This window comes from Nothoprocta perdicaria, unplaced genomic scaffold (genome assembly GCF_003342845.1).
Source record: "Nothoprocta perdicaria isolate Ctin4 unplaced genomic scaffold, notPer1 scaffold_450, whole genome shotgun sequence".
NCBI classification, from domain to species: Eukaryota; Metazoa; Chordata; class Aves; order Tinamiformes; family Tinamidae; genus Nothoprocta; species Nothoprocta perdicaria.
The window spans coordinates 225,117-236,526 of NW_020455700.1; the positions used below are offsets into that span (position 1 = coordinate 225,117).

The 11,410-nt window shown below is 60.7% G+C and overlaps 1 protein-coding gene across 2 annotated transcripts; it reads right to left on the minus strand.

Moving 5' to 3' along the window:
- Positions 1 to 6: 6 nt before the first annotated feature.
- PI4KB (phosphatidylinositol 4-kinase beta) lies at positions 7 to 8,952 on the minus strand. Of its 2 annotated transcripts, XM_026046643.1 has the most exons (11): positions 8,050 to 8,952; positions 4,879 to 4,923; positions 2,625 to 2,852; positions 2,234 to 2,461; positions 2,015 to 2,124; positions 1,839 to 1,943; positions 1,234 to 1,357; positions 885 to 1,150; positions 648 to 780; positions 294 to 414; positions 7 to 210 (listed from the first exon to the last, which is right to left on the minus strand). In XM_026046643.1, the coding sequence occupies exons 1-11, from the start codon at positions 8,935 to 8,937 to the stop codon at positions 29 to 31; spliced, it is 2,430 nt and encodes an 809-aa protein (XP_025902428.1). In that variant the 5' UTR covers positions 8,938 to 8,952; the 3' UTR covers positions 7 to 28. The 2 variants fall into 2 exon arrangements, with proteins under 2 accessions (XP_025902428.1, XP_025902429.1); XM_026046644.1 differs by lacking the exon at positions 4,879 to 4,923.
- Positions 8,953 to 11,410: the final 2,458 nt, after the last annotated feature.

Sequence of the window (11,410 nt, forward strand, 5' to 3'; positions counted from 1 at the left end):
GCCCCAAGTCCGGCGGCCCGCCGCGGCCTCACATGATGCCGTTGGTGAGGTACTGGAAGCCGTCGTAGAGCTTGGTGGTGATGGAGCGCATGCTGCCGTCCACCAGCTGCTCGATGAGCAGCTGCAGCTGCTCCTCCGTCATGTTCATGTGGAACCGCTCCTTCAGGTTGCGGATGGTGCTGGAGCCGTGGAAACAGGGCAGCTGGGAGCCTGCGGCGCGGAGGGAAGGGCGCCGGTGAGGCCGGAGGGCGGCCGCGCGCGGCGGCCCCGCGCGCCCGCGCGCCCGCGCTCACCCTGCTGCATGATCTCCACGATCTGCACCACTTTATCCATGTGCTTCCGCGCGGCGATGAGGCCCTGCAGCATCAGCATCTTGTAGTAGTTGAACATGTCGCCGTCCAGGCCGCCCATGACCTGCGGGGAGCAGGAGGGACCCGAGGGCAGCTCCGGCGGCCGCGGCGGCACCGGGATCCCCGGGGGAATCGGCTCCGGGCGCAGCCGCACGGCAAGGAGAGCCCCTCCAGCCTTAACCTGGTCTGTCCCGTCCTGGGATGGACCCAGGGGCGCCACTGGTGCCGCCCCAGGTTGGACCGGGCTCGAGGGTCCCTCCCTGCCACCCGTGGCTGCCGTGTCCCTGCGTCACTCACGTCCACGAACTCGGTGGTGAGCTTGAAGGCGGACGTCTCAAAGCCCAGATTCCTGGGCGAGCTGGAGAGGATGAAGCCGAAGTCGATGTGGATGATGTGTCCGTCCGCGTCCAGCAGGATGTTGCCGTTGTGCCTGGGCGGGGGGAACGCTCAGCGAAGCCGGGACCGCGGCGCCAGCCCAGGAACCGCCGCGGCCCGGCTGCTCCCGGGATGCCGCGGGGACAGAGCGGGACTCACCTGTCCTTGACCTGCAGCAGGTAGCACACGAGGCAGTAGCCGGCGCAGCTCTGCACGAAGTTCCTCTGCGCCGTCAGGAAGGCCTCGGTCGTGTAGTTGCCGTGTTCCTGCAGGAAATAATCCAGCAGCGACAGCAGCGACTGCTTCTTGACTTGGTGGATGGACACGGCGTTGACCACGGGCTCGATCATGCCGCTGTCGGCCGAGATCACCAGGATCTTGTACGGCTTGATCCACAGGGGCACCCGCTCCTGCTCCCAGATGGCCTAGGGGAGAGGAAGAGGGAATCCCTCGGGACCCCGCGAGGCTCCCGCGGGCGCCAGGGCCGGCCCCTCGCTCCCGGCCTCACCTGCAGCTGCTTGAGGACCTGGAAGGCCAGCAGCTCCTGCCGCAGGTCGTCCCCACACTTGACGATGACGGAGAGCAGGCGCCACGAGGGCAGGTGGCCGTAGGGAGACCCTTCCCGGATCCTCCTGCAGGCCGCGGGTGGGAGCGGGAGCAGAAGGCAGGGGGTTCGGGGGGTCATTCTGGGTGCTAAGAGCGCCCCGGGCTGCGACAACCGCACAGCGAATCCCCGAGCAAACCGCAGACCTGCTCCGAGCCACGAACACCTCGGCAAGCAGGGGGAAATGAACCCTGGTCCCCGCTTCCATCCCCAGGTTCTCCACAAAAACCTCCCAGCTTGAGCCAGGCTGGAGAGGCCCGGGATGCTCTCCCTCTTGCCCAGGGAGAAACTTGGCATTTGGAAACGCACTTCCCAGGCCAGGACCAGGGACGAGGCTACCGCGGGACGTGCCACAGCGGTAGCTGCTGCAGCCGGGGACATSGTCACCCATCCGCTTCCCTGTCCCCGCGTCCTGGACCAACATCCCTCCCACGGGAATGATCCGCCCGATCTCCCGGGCCCATCTGTGGCAACGCCGCGGCGCCGGGCGCCCACGTCCCCAGCCCTACCTGACTTTCTCCTGCCACGGCTCCTTGAGGGCCACAGCGGAGGGGTCCTCGGGGTCCCTCCGGAAGGCCGTGGGCGTGTGGGCGAGCTGCTCCGAGAGGCGGCGCCTGCAAGACGACGGGGGCCGTGCGGCAGGGGCCGGGGCGCGCGCGCGCCCATCACCACCGCCGCCGCTCACCTGATGTCGCCGGCCGCGATGAACACGGGCTCCCGGCTCTCCTGGCTCGTGATGCTGTCCACGGAGAACTGGGAGATGTTGTCGCAGCTGTTGGCGTGAACCTCGGGCAGCTGCGGGGCGAGACGCGCGTGAGCCCTCGCCGGCGGGAGGCCGCATCCCAACCTCCGCGGAGGCCAAGCCGGACACCAGGAGCATCCCGCAGCCCCGGGCAGGACCCACCTCCACCTGCAGCTCCACGATGTCGTCCACGGACCAGGCCTCGTCGTCGTTGTCGTAGTTGGGCACGGTGCTGAAGCTGCCGGCCCGCTGCTCGGCCGTGATGCCGCACTCGGGCAGGTTCTCGGCCGAGCGCGTGCTCCGCATGCGGTTCTCGGGGATGCGAGCGGGCACGCTGGCCGTGTCGAAGTTCTCGCATTCAAGTACTTCCACGTAGATTAAATAGGGAGCCTGCCCGGGGGGGACCAGGCGTCACGAGGAGCCGGTGGCTCCTGAGAGCCCCTTGCGCAGGGGACAGAGCCGGCGAGACTCCATCCTCGGAGACAGCCAGCACTGAGCGCTGGGGGCAGCCCCGCTGCGGCGCGACGGCCCCGGGCCGCGCCGCGCGCCTCACCTTGTCCTTGGAGTTGAGCACCACGGCCTGCGTGTGCGGCACGCGCACCACGTGGTGCTCGAAGGCGGCCGTGGGCAGCCACGCGCGGGCGGGCAGCTTGTGGTTGAGCAGCGAGAGCTCCGAGATGAGGCGCTGCGTCTTCTGCTCCTTGGTGGGCAGCGTGGCCAGCCGCTTCCCGATGGCCATCAGCGACTTGATGAACTCGCGCTCCGGGGCCAGGCGCACGGGCTGCCCAAAGAGCGGGAGAGGGCGTGAGAACGGGCACGGGAATGCTGCCCTGGGGCGCCCGTGTCCCAGCGGGACGAATCCCGCCTGGAAAAGGAGCTGGATCCCCGTGCCCGCCGCTCCGGGAGGCACCAAAGCAGCAGGCCCCAGCGCCGCCTTCCTCCCACCCGCCGCCTTCCTCCCACCCTCCTCCTCCCCTTTCYGGCTGCGTTCCCAGCTCCCGCAAGGCCGCAGGCAGCAGAGGGAGCGCGGATTGTCTTCCCAGCCCGAAATTATATCTATTTTACATCCATATCCATAAAAAAAGGGCATCAACAACGGCAGCTCGCTCCTGCACGGCCCATCCCCGAGTGCCGGTGCCACAGCCGTGCGGGACATGCACCGGAGCRCGCGGCGGGAAGCGGGAAGAGGCAGCGGGAAAGGGGGGGTTCCAGGGGAGCGGGAGCAGCGGAGCTGCCCCCTCTGCGGGAATGACGCCTGGGAAGTTGTTGGGATCTGYAGTCCACGAGCAAAATCCTGCTGCTGGGAAGGGGAATGACCCTGCAAGGCTGCTCTTTTCCAGCACTTCTGCCTTTTCCAGCTCCTCTGGGGAGCGTCTGCTCCCGGGAAAAAGGTCCCACTGGGATAAAGGGCCCCAGAGAGCCCCGGGCTTTCGGGAGGAATGACTTCCTACCTGGAGAGGCGGTGGGAATTTGGGATCGCGCCCCGGCGGAGAGGCAACCAATTCCCAGGGCTCAGGGGCCGGCGCGAGGCCCAGAGGGAAGCGGCCGCTTCTCCCAAGCTTTTCCCAGGCCCCGGCAGCTCCCGGCTCCGCTTCCCAACGTATCCCAGGYGCTCTGGGCTCCTCCTTCCCTCCTGCGACTCCCCCCTGGATCATTTCCTTGCGCGGCACCAATATAAGGACTTCCCTCCTACCAAGGGCGTTAAACGGAGGCTCTCCGCCAGGATCTCCCCGCTCCATAGGGATGCTCCCTAGTTCTGTTCCATCCTCCTCTCATTCCGGGCCGTTTCCCGGCTGCCGAGCCCGATATCCCGGGATTGCTGCCATCCTTGGGATGCGGGGAGAGCCCTTTGGGGCCGGGCTCGCTCGTGCTGCGCAAATCCCACATCAAGGCAACCAGGGAAGGCGAAATCCGGGAGCGAAATTCCCACTCCCAACCCGGAAAGGGAAAATAGCAATAAAGCAGCAAACCGGGAAAACCCTCYGCAAGGGCCAGCGCCTTCCCATCCTCGGGAATGCTTCGAAACGGGGGAATCGGGATGGAAACGGAGCCTGCAGCCGAGCAGACATGGGGGGGAAAAGCCTCACGTTCCGTGTATGTAAATATATATAGGTGCACGCAGCGGATGCAGGACACGGYGGGGGAAGAAAGTGCATTAATTTGCAATTATTTCCTTTGCAATTGGCACTGATTTGGTGAGATTTGTCGCGCATTTGGGCACGGATCACACATGCAGCACGGGGAGGCCCGGGGAGGCTCCGGAGCAAAGGAAGGGCACACATGAGGAAGATGATGCTGATCACAGGCAAGGAGGGSGGCAAAAAAAGGTTCATTGGGAAAGAAAAAGGCTCCAAGAGGCGAATCGGGGCTTTTTGATTGAAAGACTCAGCTCAAAAGAGGGGAAATAAAGATTGGGGGGGGRAAATCAAAAAAAAAGCAAATTAAATCCCATCTGGCATAGAAATTGGAAGTGAAAATTCAAGGAAACAGCATTTCCTCTTTCATGCGGCCCGACACAAAATCCGRGGATTCTCCCCCAAAATCCAGCAGCGGCAGCCACGGGACCCCCCCCCCCCTCCGCACGTGGGGTTTCCATCGGGGGGTCTTGGGGGGTTCCTTTTATCCAAACGGATCCACGGGGAAATTCCCAGAGCTGCCTGGCGGGGGCAAGCAGGCGCAAGCAATGCAAATAAAATAAAATATAATATATATATTTTTAAAATCGTACGTTATRGGGGGCGGCCAGGGAGCTTTAGGGGGCCCAGAGGAAATGCTGCTGGCGGGGGGCACGAAACGGGGCCACTTACGGAACGGAGGCACCGCTCCGGACTGTCCGCGCTCCAGGAGAGCTCCTGGGGAAGGGACGAGATGGGATTGGTCGGCGCTTTGCCCCGYTTTTTTGGGGCTTTTCCCGCCCGTTTTGGCTCCGCGGTTGGCGAAACGGCGGGAGGAGGAGGAGGAGGCCGAAGGCTCGGGGCTGGCAATGACCACGGTGGGTTTTTTCCCCCTATTTTGCTCCCCGCGATGCCAGCAACACGCGGGATGTGGCCCCAATGGGACGGGATTTCCCCCTGAAATTCCCATTGAAATTTCCATTGAAATTCCCATRAGATCCCGGATCAGAGCTCCCAAACACTCAGGGCCCATCAGACTCCCAGCAAAGCGGCAGTTCCTATTGTTATATACGCAAAAAGCAACAGGTTTTCATCCAATTTCCAGCCTTTTGGGGATTTTTCTAGCCCTGTCACCATCACTAAAGCTGCCGCCCACTGTTTTGCTCATGCCCCAAAACACTGATTTTTTTCCCTTGRTTTTTCCCTCCTGGATCAAATCCCACCCCCCAAAAAGCAACATTCCTAAAGACTAAAAAAGACGGAATTTGAAGGAGCAGAAAACCATTTTGCAGGCGAGGTTTTACTCCAGAATCCGGCACATCCCTCCCATTAAAACACCACTAAAATAATTTATTTACAAAGTCCTCCGCCTTGAAGCATCCCTTCCCTGCCTGCAAAGCAAATCCAGCCTAAATATCCAGCCCGATTATTAAATTATCCGTTTGATACCGCACGCTACAAGGCTGGGATTAAGCAGCACYGAGGTTTTTCCCCCGCGCTCTCAAGCTGGGCAATAGGCTGGAGACTAAATCTCGGCACAAATCCTGGGCAGGGGAAAGGTGACGTTGGGCGCAACCGATATTAAGCAGGAAGCATAATTGTAATATTTCTTTAAATGGACAAAAACGCAAGCAAATGCACTAATTAGAGGCCTGGCCAGGCAGTTAATTACTGTGGGGCTTTAGGGAGCGCTGATTAAAAGCCCCAAGCAGCACTTGGATGATCCCCTCCAATTCCATGTGCCTTTCCCAAGTCGGGTTGTCGGGAAGTAGTGATGGAGGGCAGATTTTCCAAAGGAAACGGTGTCCAAAGGAGGATCCCAACGGTGTCCAAAGCARGAAAGGGAGCGCTGGGAGCAGCAGCACCCAAGGCGCAATCAGAGGGGTGAAAGGGCGCCCRTCTCCACCCCGGCTGCCAAAGGCAGCGCCCAAAGCTTTTAATGTGGGAAAGTCCAAGGTAGCTCATGCCGGGCGGAAAAAAGGGGGGAAAACTCCCCAAAACTCAGCTTTTACACCCGAATTTCCCAAGGCCTGGTGCAATTAGCAGCTTTCTGATTAAACTCTTCTCCTGGAGCCGTGTGGCCCAATGCTGGTGGATCTATCRGCTTGCAAAGGAAGCCCCCCGGCTCCGGAGCATGGAGCGGCAGCGGGAATAACTGGGAATAGGGGGAAGGGGGTGTTTGATCCCGCGGGGAAAAGGATGGTGCTGGTGCCGGAGCAACTCCTGGCGTTGCAGGAACTGCAAGGGTGGCAAAGAGCTGGGAAAAGCCTCTTTTTCCCGGGATTTCCTTCCTAATCCAGCAGCTCCAGGTGCAAATCCCACTGCCGGAATAACACACGGAGCTCTGCCAGGAATGCAGGATTTGGGTTTTTTTTCCCTTTTAAAGCAGCCTTAATACCCGCTTTGGGTCTGAATCAGCCCATCCCGGCCCGGATGGAGACCCCTCCGGATTTCAGCCCCGTTCCCAACTACGGGCACCGTCGCCAGCCCGACCTGCCGCCTGCAGCGTTCCTTTTCTTTGCACATTGGAGAGAAAGAAACAGAGCTGAACAGTCCATAAAGCAGCAGGCTGCTCTCCAAGAAGCTCTGGGAATGGGATGGGAACCTACGGGAGCTGCAGAGGCCAGGGAAGTTTTGCAGCACCTCCGGGATCTCCATGGCCAGGCACCGAAGGAGCYGAAGGATCAAAATACACTTCAATGCTTGCCGAGGAAACCTATCCCCCGCGCTGCTTTCATCTATCATTCATGGGATGCTGCGTTTTCCACGGATGCGGCCGCTGCAGCCAGCAGGAGCCCTTGGGCTAACGGGGTCCGGAGCATTTCCAGCCCTCAGGACCATCCCCAGGGCCTCAAATTCCCGCCCGAGGTGGTTTCTGAATGTGCATTTGCTGCATTATAGAGGCAGGCAGGTGGACATTCCCATTCCCTGCGTGCCGCAGAGCCCGGGAGTGAGGAAATCTTGGGCAAAGCGGGAAATGTGCGGAATACTCCACCATCACCAGCAACGTGGGGCCTTTTCGCGCCGATTCGATCCAAATAACTCCGTGTGCGGCACGTGTGGACGCCGCAGCCCCGGTGCAAAGCTTCAACTTTGCAATTCCTAAAAATCAATGTCCCGAGTCCCACAGAAGCCATTCCTGCCTGGAAAACCCGGCCCAAGCTCCCCTACTGAATCCCTGTTCGTTTTGGCACCACAGTTTTACCCCAGCGTGGTTTTATCCCTCTTCCCATCGGCAGAGGACAACCCGCTCCAGATCCTCAAGCGCGGAGGGATGGTGCCACCTCCGACTCCAACTCCCTGTTGCTAAATCCCAACAAGTCAAGACAAGGGAGAAACGGGATTTTCGGCACCCGACAGGCAGCTGCAGCTTGCGACACCGGGACACCAAATCCGGTGGGAATCCAGCAGTGGAGCAACCCGCCCATTTCTCCGAATCCACATTTTTTTGCCTTAGCTGCAGAGCTATCCAGCCCCTTCCCTTTCCCTCAGCACCAAAATCCCCTCGCGGAGCCTCCGTTTCCTTGGAGAAACCCAGAGGAGGCTCGGAGCGGGAGAGCCCTGGTTGGCGAGCCCCGCGGAGGCGCGATGCCGCGGCCRCGGCGCCGAGGAGCACCGCACAGCCGCGCGGAACAACGCACAGGCACAAGCCGCGCGGGGCAGCGTCCGCCTGTAGCTACACACGGCGACAGCCGCACCCCACGCTCCTGCTTTGCTTGGAGACACAGGAAGCAAAACCCGGAGCCTTTGGAGGAACGAGCACAAGAGCTCGATACCCAAGGAAATATGAGGACAGAGCAGGCAAGCGTGTCCCACCATGGACCCCTCCCCACGCYGGCTGCTTGCGGACCCCCCCGGCGTTACCTCCTCGTCGCTCTCCACTTTGGGATTGCTGGCCGTGCGCTTGAGGTTGCTGCCCAGGCTCACGCTGACGGTGGCGTCCGACTTGGAGCGCTGGTGAGTCCTTTTGGAGGGCGAGAGCCCCGTCTCGGGCGCCGCGCTCAGCGGCGGCAGCTCCCTCCGCTTGTGCGCCGGCTTCAGCTCGTCCGAGAGGATGAGCTTGCGCAGCTTGGTCCCGCGGGAGTGCCGCTGCGTGGAAATGTGCATGTCCGAGGAGTAGGCGCCCAGCAGCAGCGCGCACTGCAGCGAGAAGTTGATGCTCTGGCGGCAGCGGTGCACGATGTAGGGCTTGATGGCGTCGCCCACGTCCTCGTCCATGTGGATGTACATGTTGAGCAGCTGCGGCAGGTAGAAGTCCACGTCCTCGTTGCGGAAGCAGAAGAGGCGGTTGCCGATGTAGGCCTGCACGCCGGGCTCCTTGGAGTTGTACAGGTAGGAAATGGCCATGGAGATGTCGAAGAGCTTGGACTCGAAGAGGCGCAGCAGCCACGACTGCTTGGCCGAGTTGTTCTTCTGCCGCCGCCGCGCCACTTTCAGCGCGCTGGCCGTCGCCTCGTCCTCCTCCTGGATCCCCGAGGCCGCGTCCTCGTCCAGGCAGCGGATCTCACAGGCGTCTCCGCCGGCTCCGTTGGGCAGGTCCCTCTCGGCGTCCAGGGAAGCGCCGCGCAGCAGCTTGACCTTCTCCAGCACCTCCTCGCACGCCTTCTTGGCCACCTCGGCGTCGATGAGCGCCAGCTCGCCCACGCCCTCCGTGATGACGCTGAGGGACGTGCCACCATTGCCCTGCGCGCCGGCGCCGGGCGCCGCATCCGAGCCTGTCCCCGGGGCCGGCTCCGCGCCGGAGTCTCCCATAGCAGTGGCGGCCACGGGCGCTTCAGAGCTGCAGAGAGAACCACGCGGAGAGGAATGAGGCTGAGGAAGGGCAGGAATTCCCGCCGGGATGCGCGGAGCCGCCGCGACGTCGGGGCGCCCAAGCCTCGCGCGAAGGGAGGGCGCCCGCGCCACCGTCCCCCCTCGTCGCCCCGCCACGCTCCTGGCGAGCGCCAGGCGCCTCGCGGCCATGACACAAAATCTCCATTTCCCCTCCCCGTTACCATGGCAATAAATAAAAAAGAGGAAAAGCGGCGAGCGAGGCAGAACGTGAGACGGGGGGCGAGAAAAATCGCCGTTTTTTTCCCACGCGCTGCCCCAAAGCCCCAACGGGACTCCGGGAGCAGCCGGGCTCCTTGCACCCCCGGCGCTCCGTTTTCTGCATTAAACGCTCCTTTGGCACCAACATTGACATTAATACTCCAAAAGTGGAACCTCCCGAGGGTGCCGGGGGACAAGCCCCAGCCACGCACTGCTCTGGAGCAAGCCCCGCATTTGCCACCACAATGGCCCTTTTTTGGCCTTTTTCCCCTCAAAGCGCAGGCACTAACACCCACTCACACAGCCCTCAGCACCAATTAGCACTTAAGGACTTTTTCAAAATAAAGCACCCGCATCGGGGACACCAGCGGGCTCCCTGTGCCCACCTCAGGCACYACCTTGTTGCTGTTAATATCATTATTACTATTAATATTATTATGACTACCAATATTATTATTCTCTTTTTTTCATCAGCAATGGTCCCGGCTTAGCTKCGCCGGCCGAAAACCAGTGGAAGCTGGAGATGGGCTGGAGAAAATCCACGACATTTCTCCCCAAAAGCTCCTGCTGAATGAAAAAGCCCAGGTAGGTGCAGAAACGACTGCCACTTTCCTCTTCTTGTTTGAAAAGCACTTAAGCGCTAACTGCTAGGGAAAAAAAAAATAAAATTAAAAGCTGGAGCAAAGTTCAGCGGTCGGAATTAAAATGAATCGCAGCGTTCACTCTGTCGGCACAGCAGGAATACACAACATTTTCCTCTGTGCTCGCCGCTGCCTTTGGTACAAATCCCACATGCCTCAAATACTTGTGGTCATTAGATCCTAAAGATCCGGCGAGCACAAGGAAGCTGATTTTCCTCCCCACAAGATCCCAAGAGCTCCAGTTTTCAAACTAACCGCACACCAGCACAAAAAAAAAAAAAAAAAATTAATAAAATGGAAAAAAAAAAAAAGTATGTTCTTTGGCTTAATTTCGCAGGGGAGGATTTGGAGAGAAAGCTGCTGTGAAACTGGGCACAAGGAAGGGCTCTCGACGCCCCGAGCCTGTTTGGTGTGACGCACAGAAACGTTTCCAACCACCTTCTCATTAGGCTGGAGATGCAGAGGGAAGAAACAAATCCCATTAAAGCTCTCTGCCCATAAACATCCCTACGGAAGAGCCACCCAAAACGCGAGGCAGCAAACCTGACCTCCTGGTTTGGGAAAGCTTGGGCGCGTTGCCGGCTCCCGGGAAGCCCGGGGCAAAACGCGGCAGCCCTCGGAGCTCCTCCACCTTGGGATGCACAGAGCCGAATGGGGCCTCCCCGTTCCCCGTTTGCCCTMGGCCTCTGCTCTCCTGCCCTGCACGCCGCTGAGGATGGGAAGCTGTTTGTCTCTGAAATGTGTTTGGTGGATATAAAATGGGGAAAGAGCAATAAAAGGCATCCAAAAGGGCCARAAGGGAGATAATCAACCTGGTTCTTCCTGCTCCTCTTCCTCACTCAACAGCACCCAACTCCTTGGGCTACAGAAGGGAGGAGATATAAGATATATATAAAATATATATATATACCTAGCATCTCCTTAGTGCTTCCAGGAGCCTCCGCGGCAGGTCGGCACGGCCAAAGCTCCTTAGCAGCCCCGGGAGCGCCCGGAGCCGCGCGGCGCCTCAATCAGATTTGCACAAATTCCCGGGATTACTTCGAGGCCCTGGCGCCGGCACCGCGAGTGCTGGGCCGGGGGCTCCGTTTGGCCCCTCCACGTTCCCCTAGTTCATTTGATCCGTCCCCAAGTGCTCTTTGCTGCTTCTGGCGGCTTCGAGGCTCAGCAAACCCCCCACCCTGCTCCAACTCCGGGATGAAAATCCTATGGGATGCACCGCRGGAAGCAAGAGGGCCTGGAAAACAGGCTCGTCCTCCACCCACAGCCGCACGGGGCCAAGTTTCTGGGAATGGGGCTTCGATGCAGACCCRTGGGTGCAGGGGGCACCACGGCGGGTCCCCGACGCCCCCCGGCTTTTGGGACACCCCACGGCAGCCAAGGGGGAGCAGCCAAAGGCCGGGAAGGAGGGAGGGATCCGGCTGGGATAAGAAGAGCAGCGCTGGCAGGGGACCAGGAGACATCTGCTCCGCATTAGGGTGCCGGGCGCTTTGCCGGGCGTCCCGGGAACGGCCGGGATGGGGCCGGAGGCGGGAGCGAAGTGGGAAAAGCCCCAT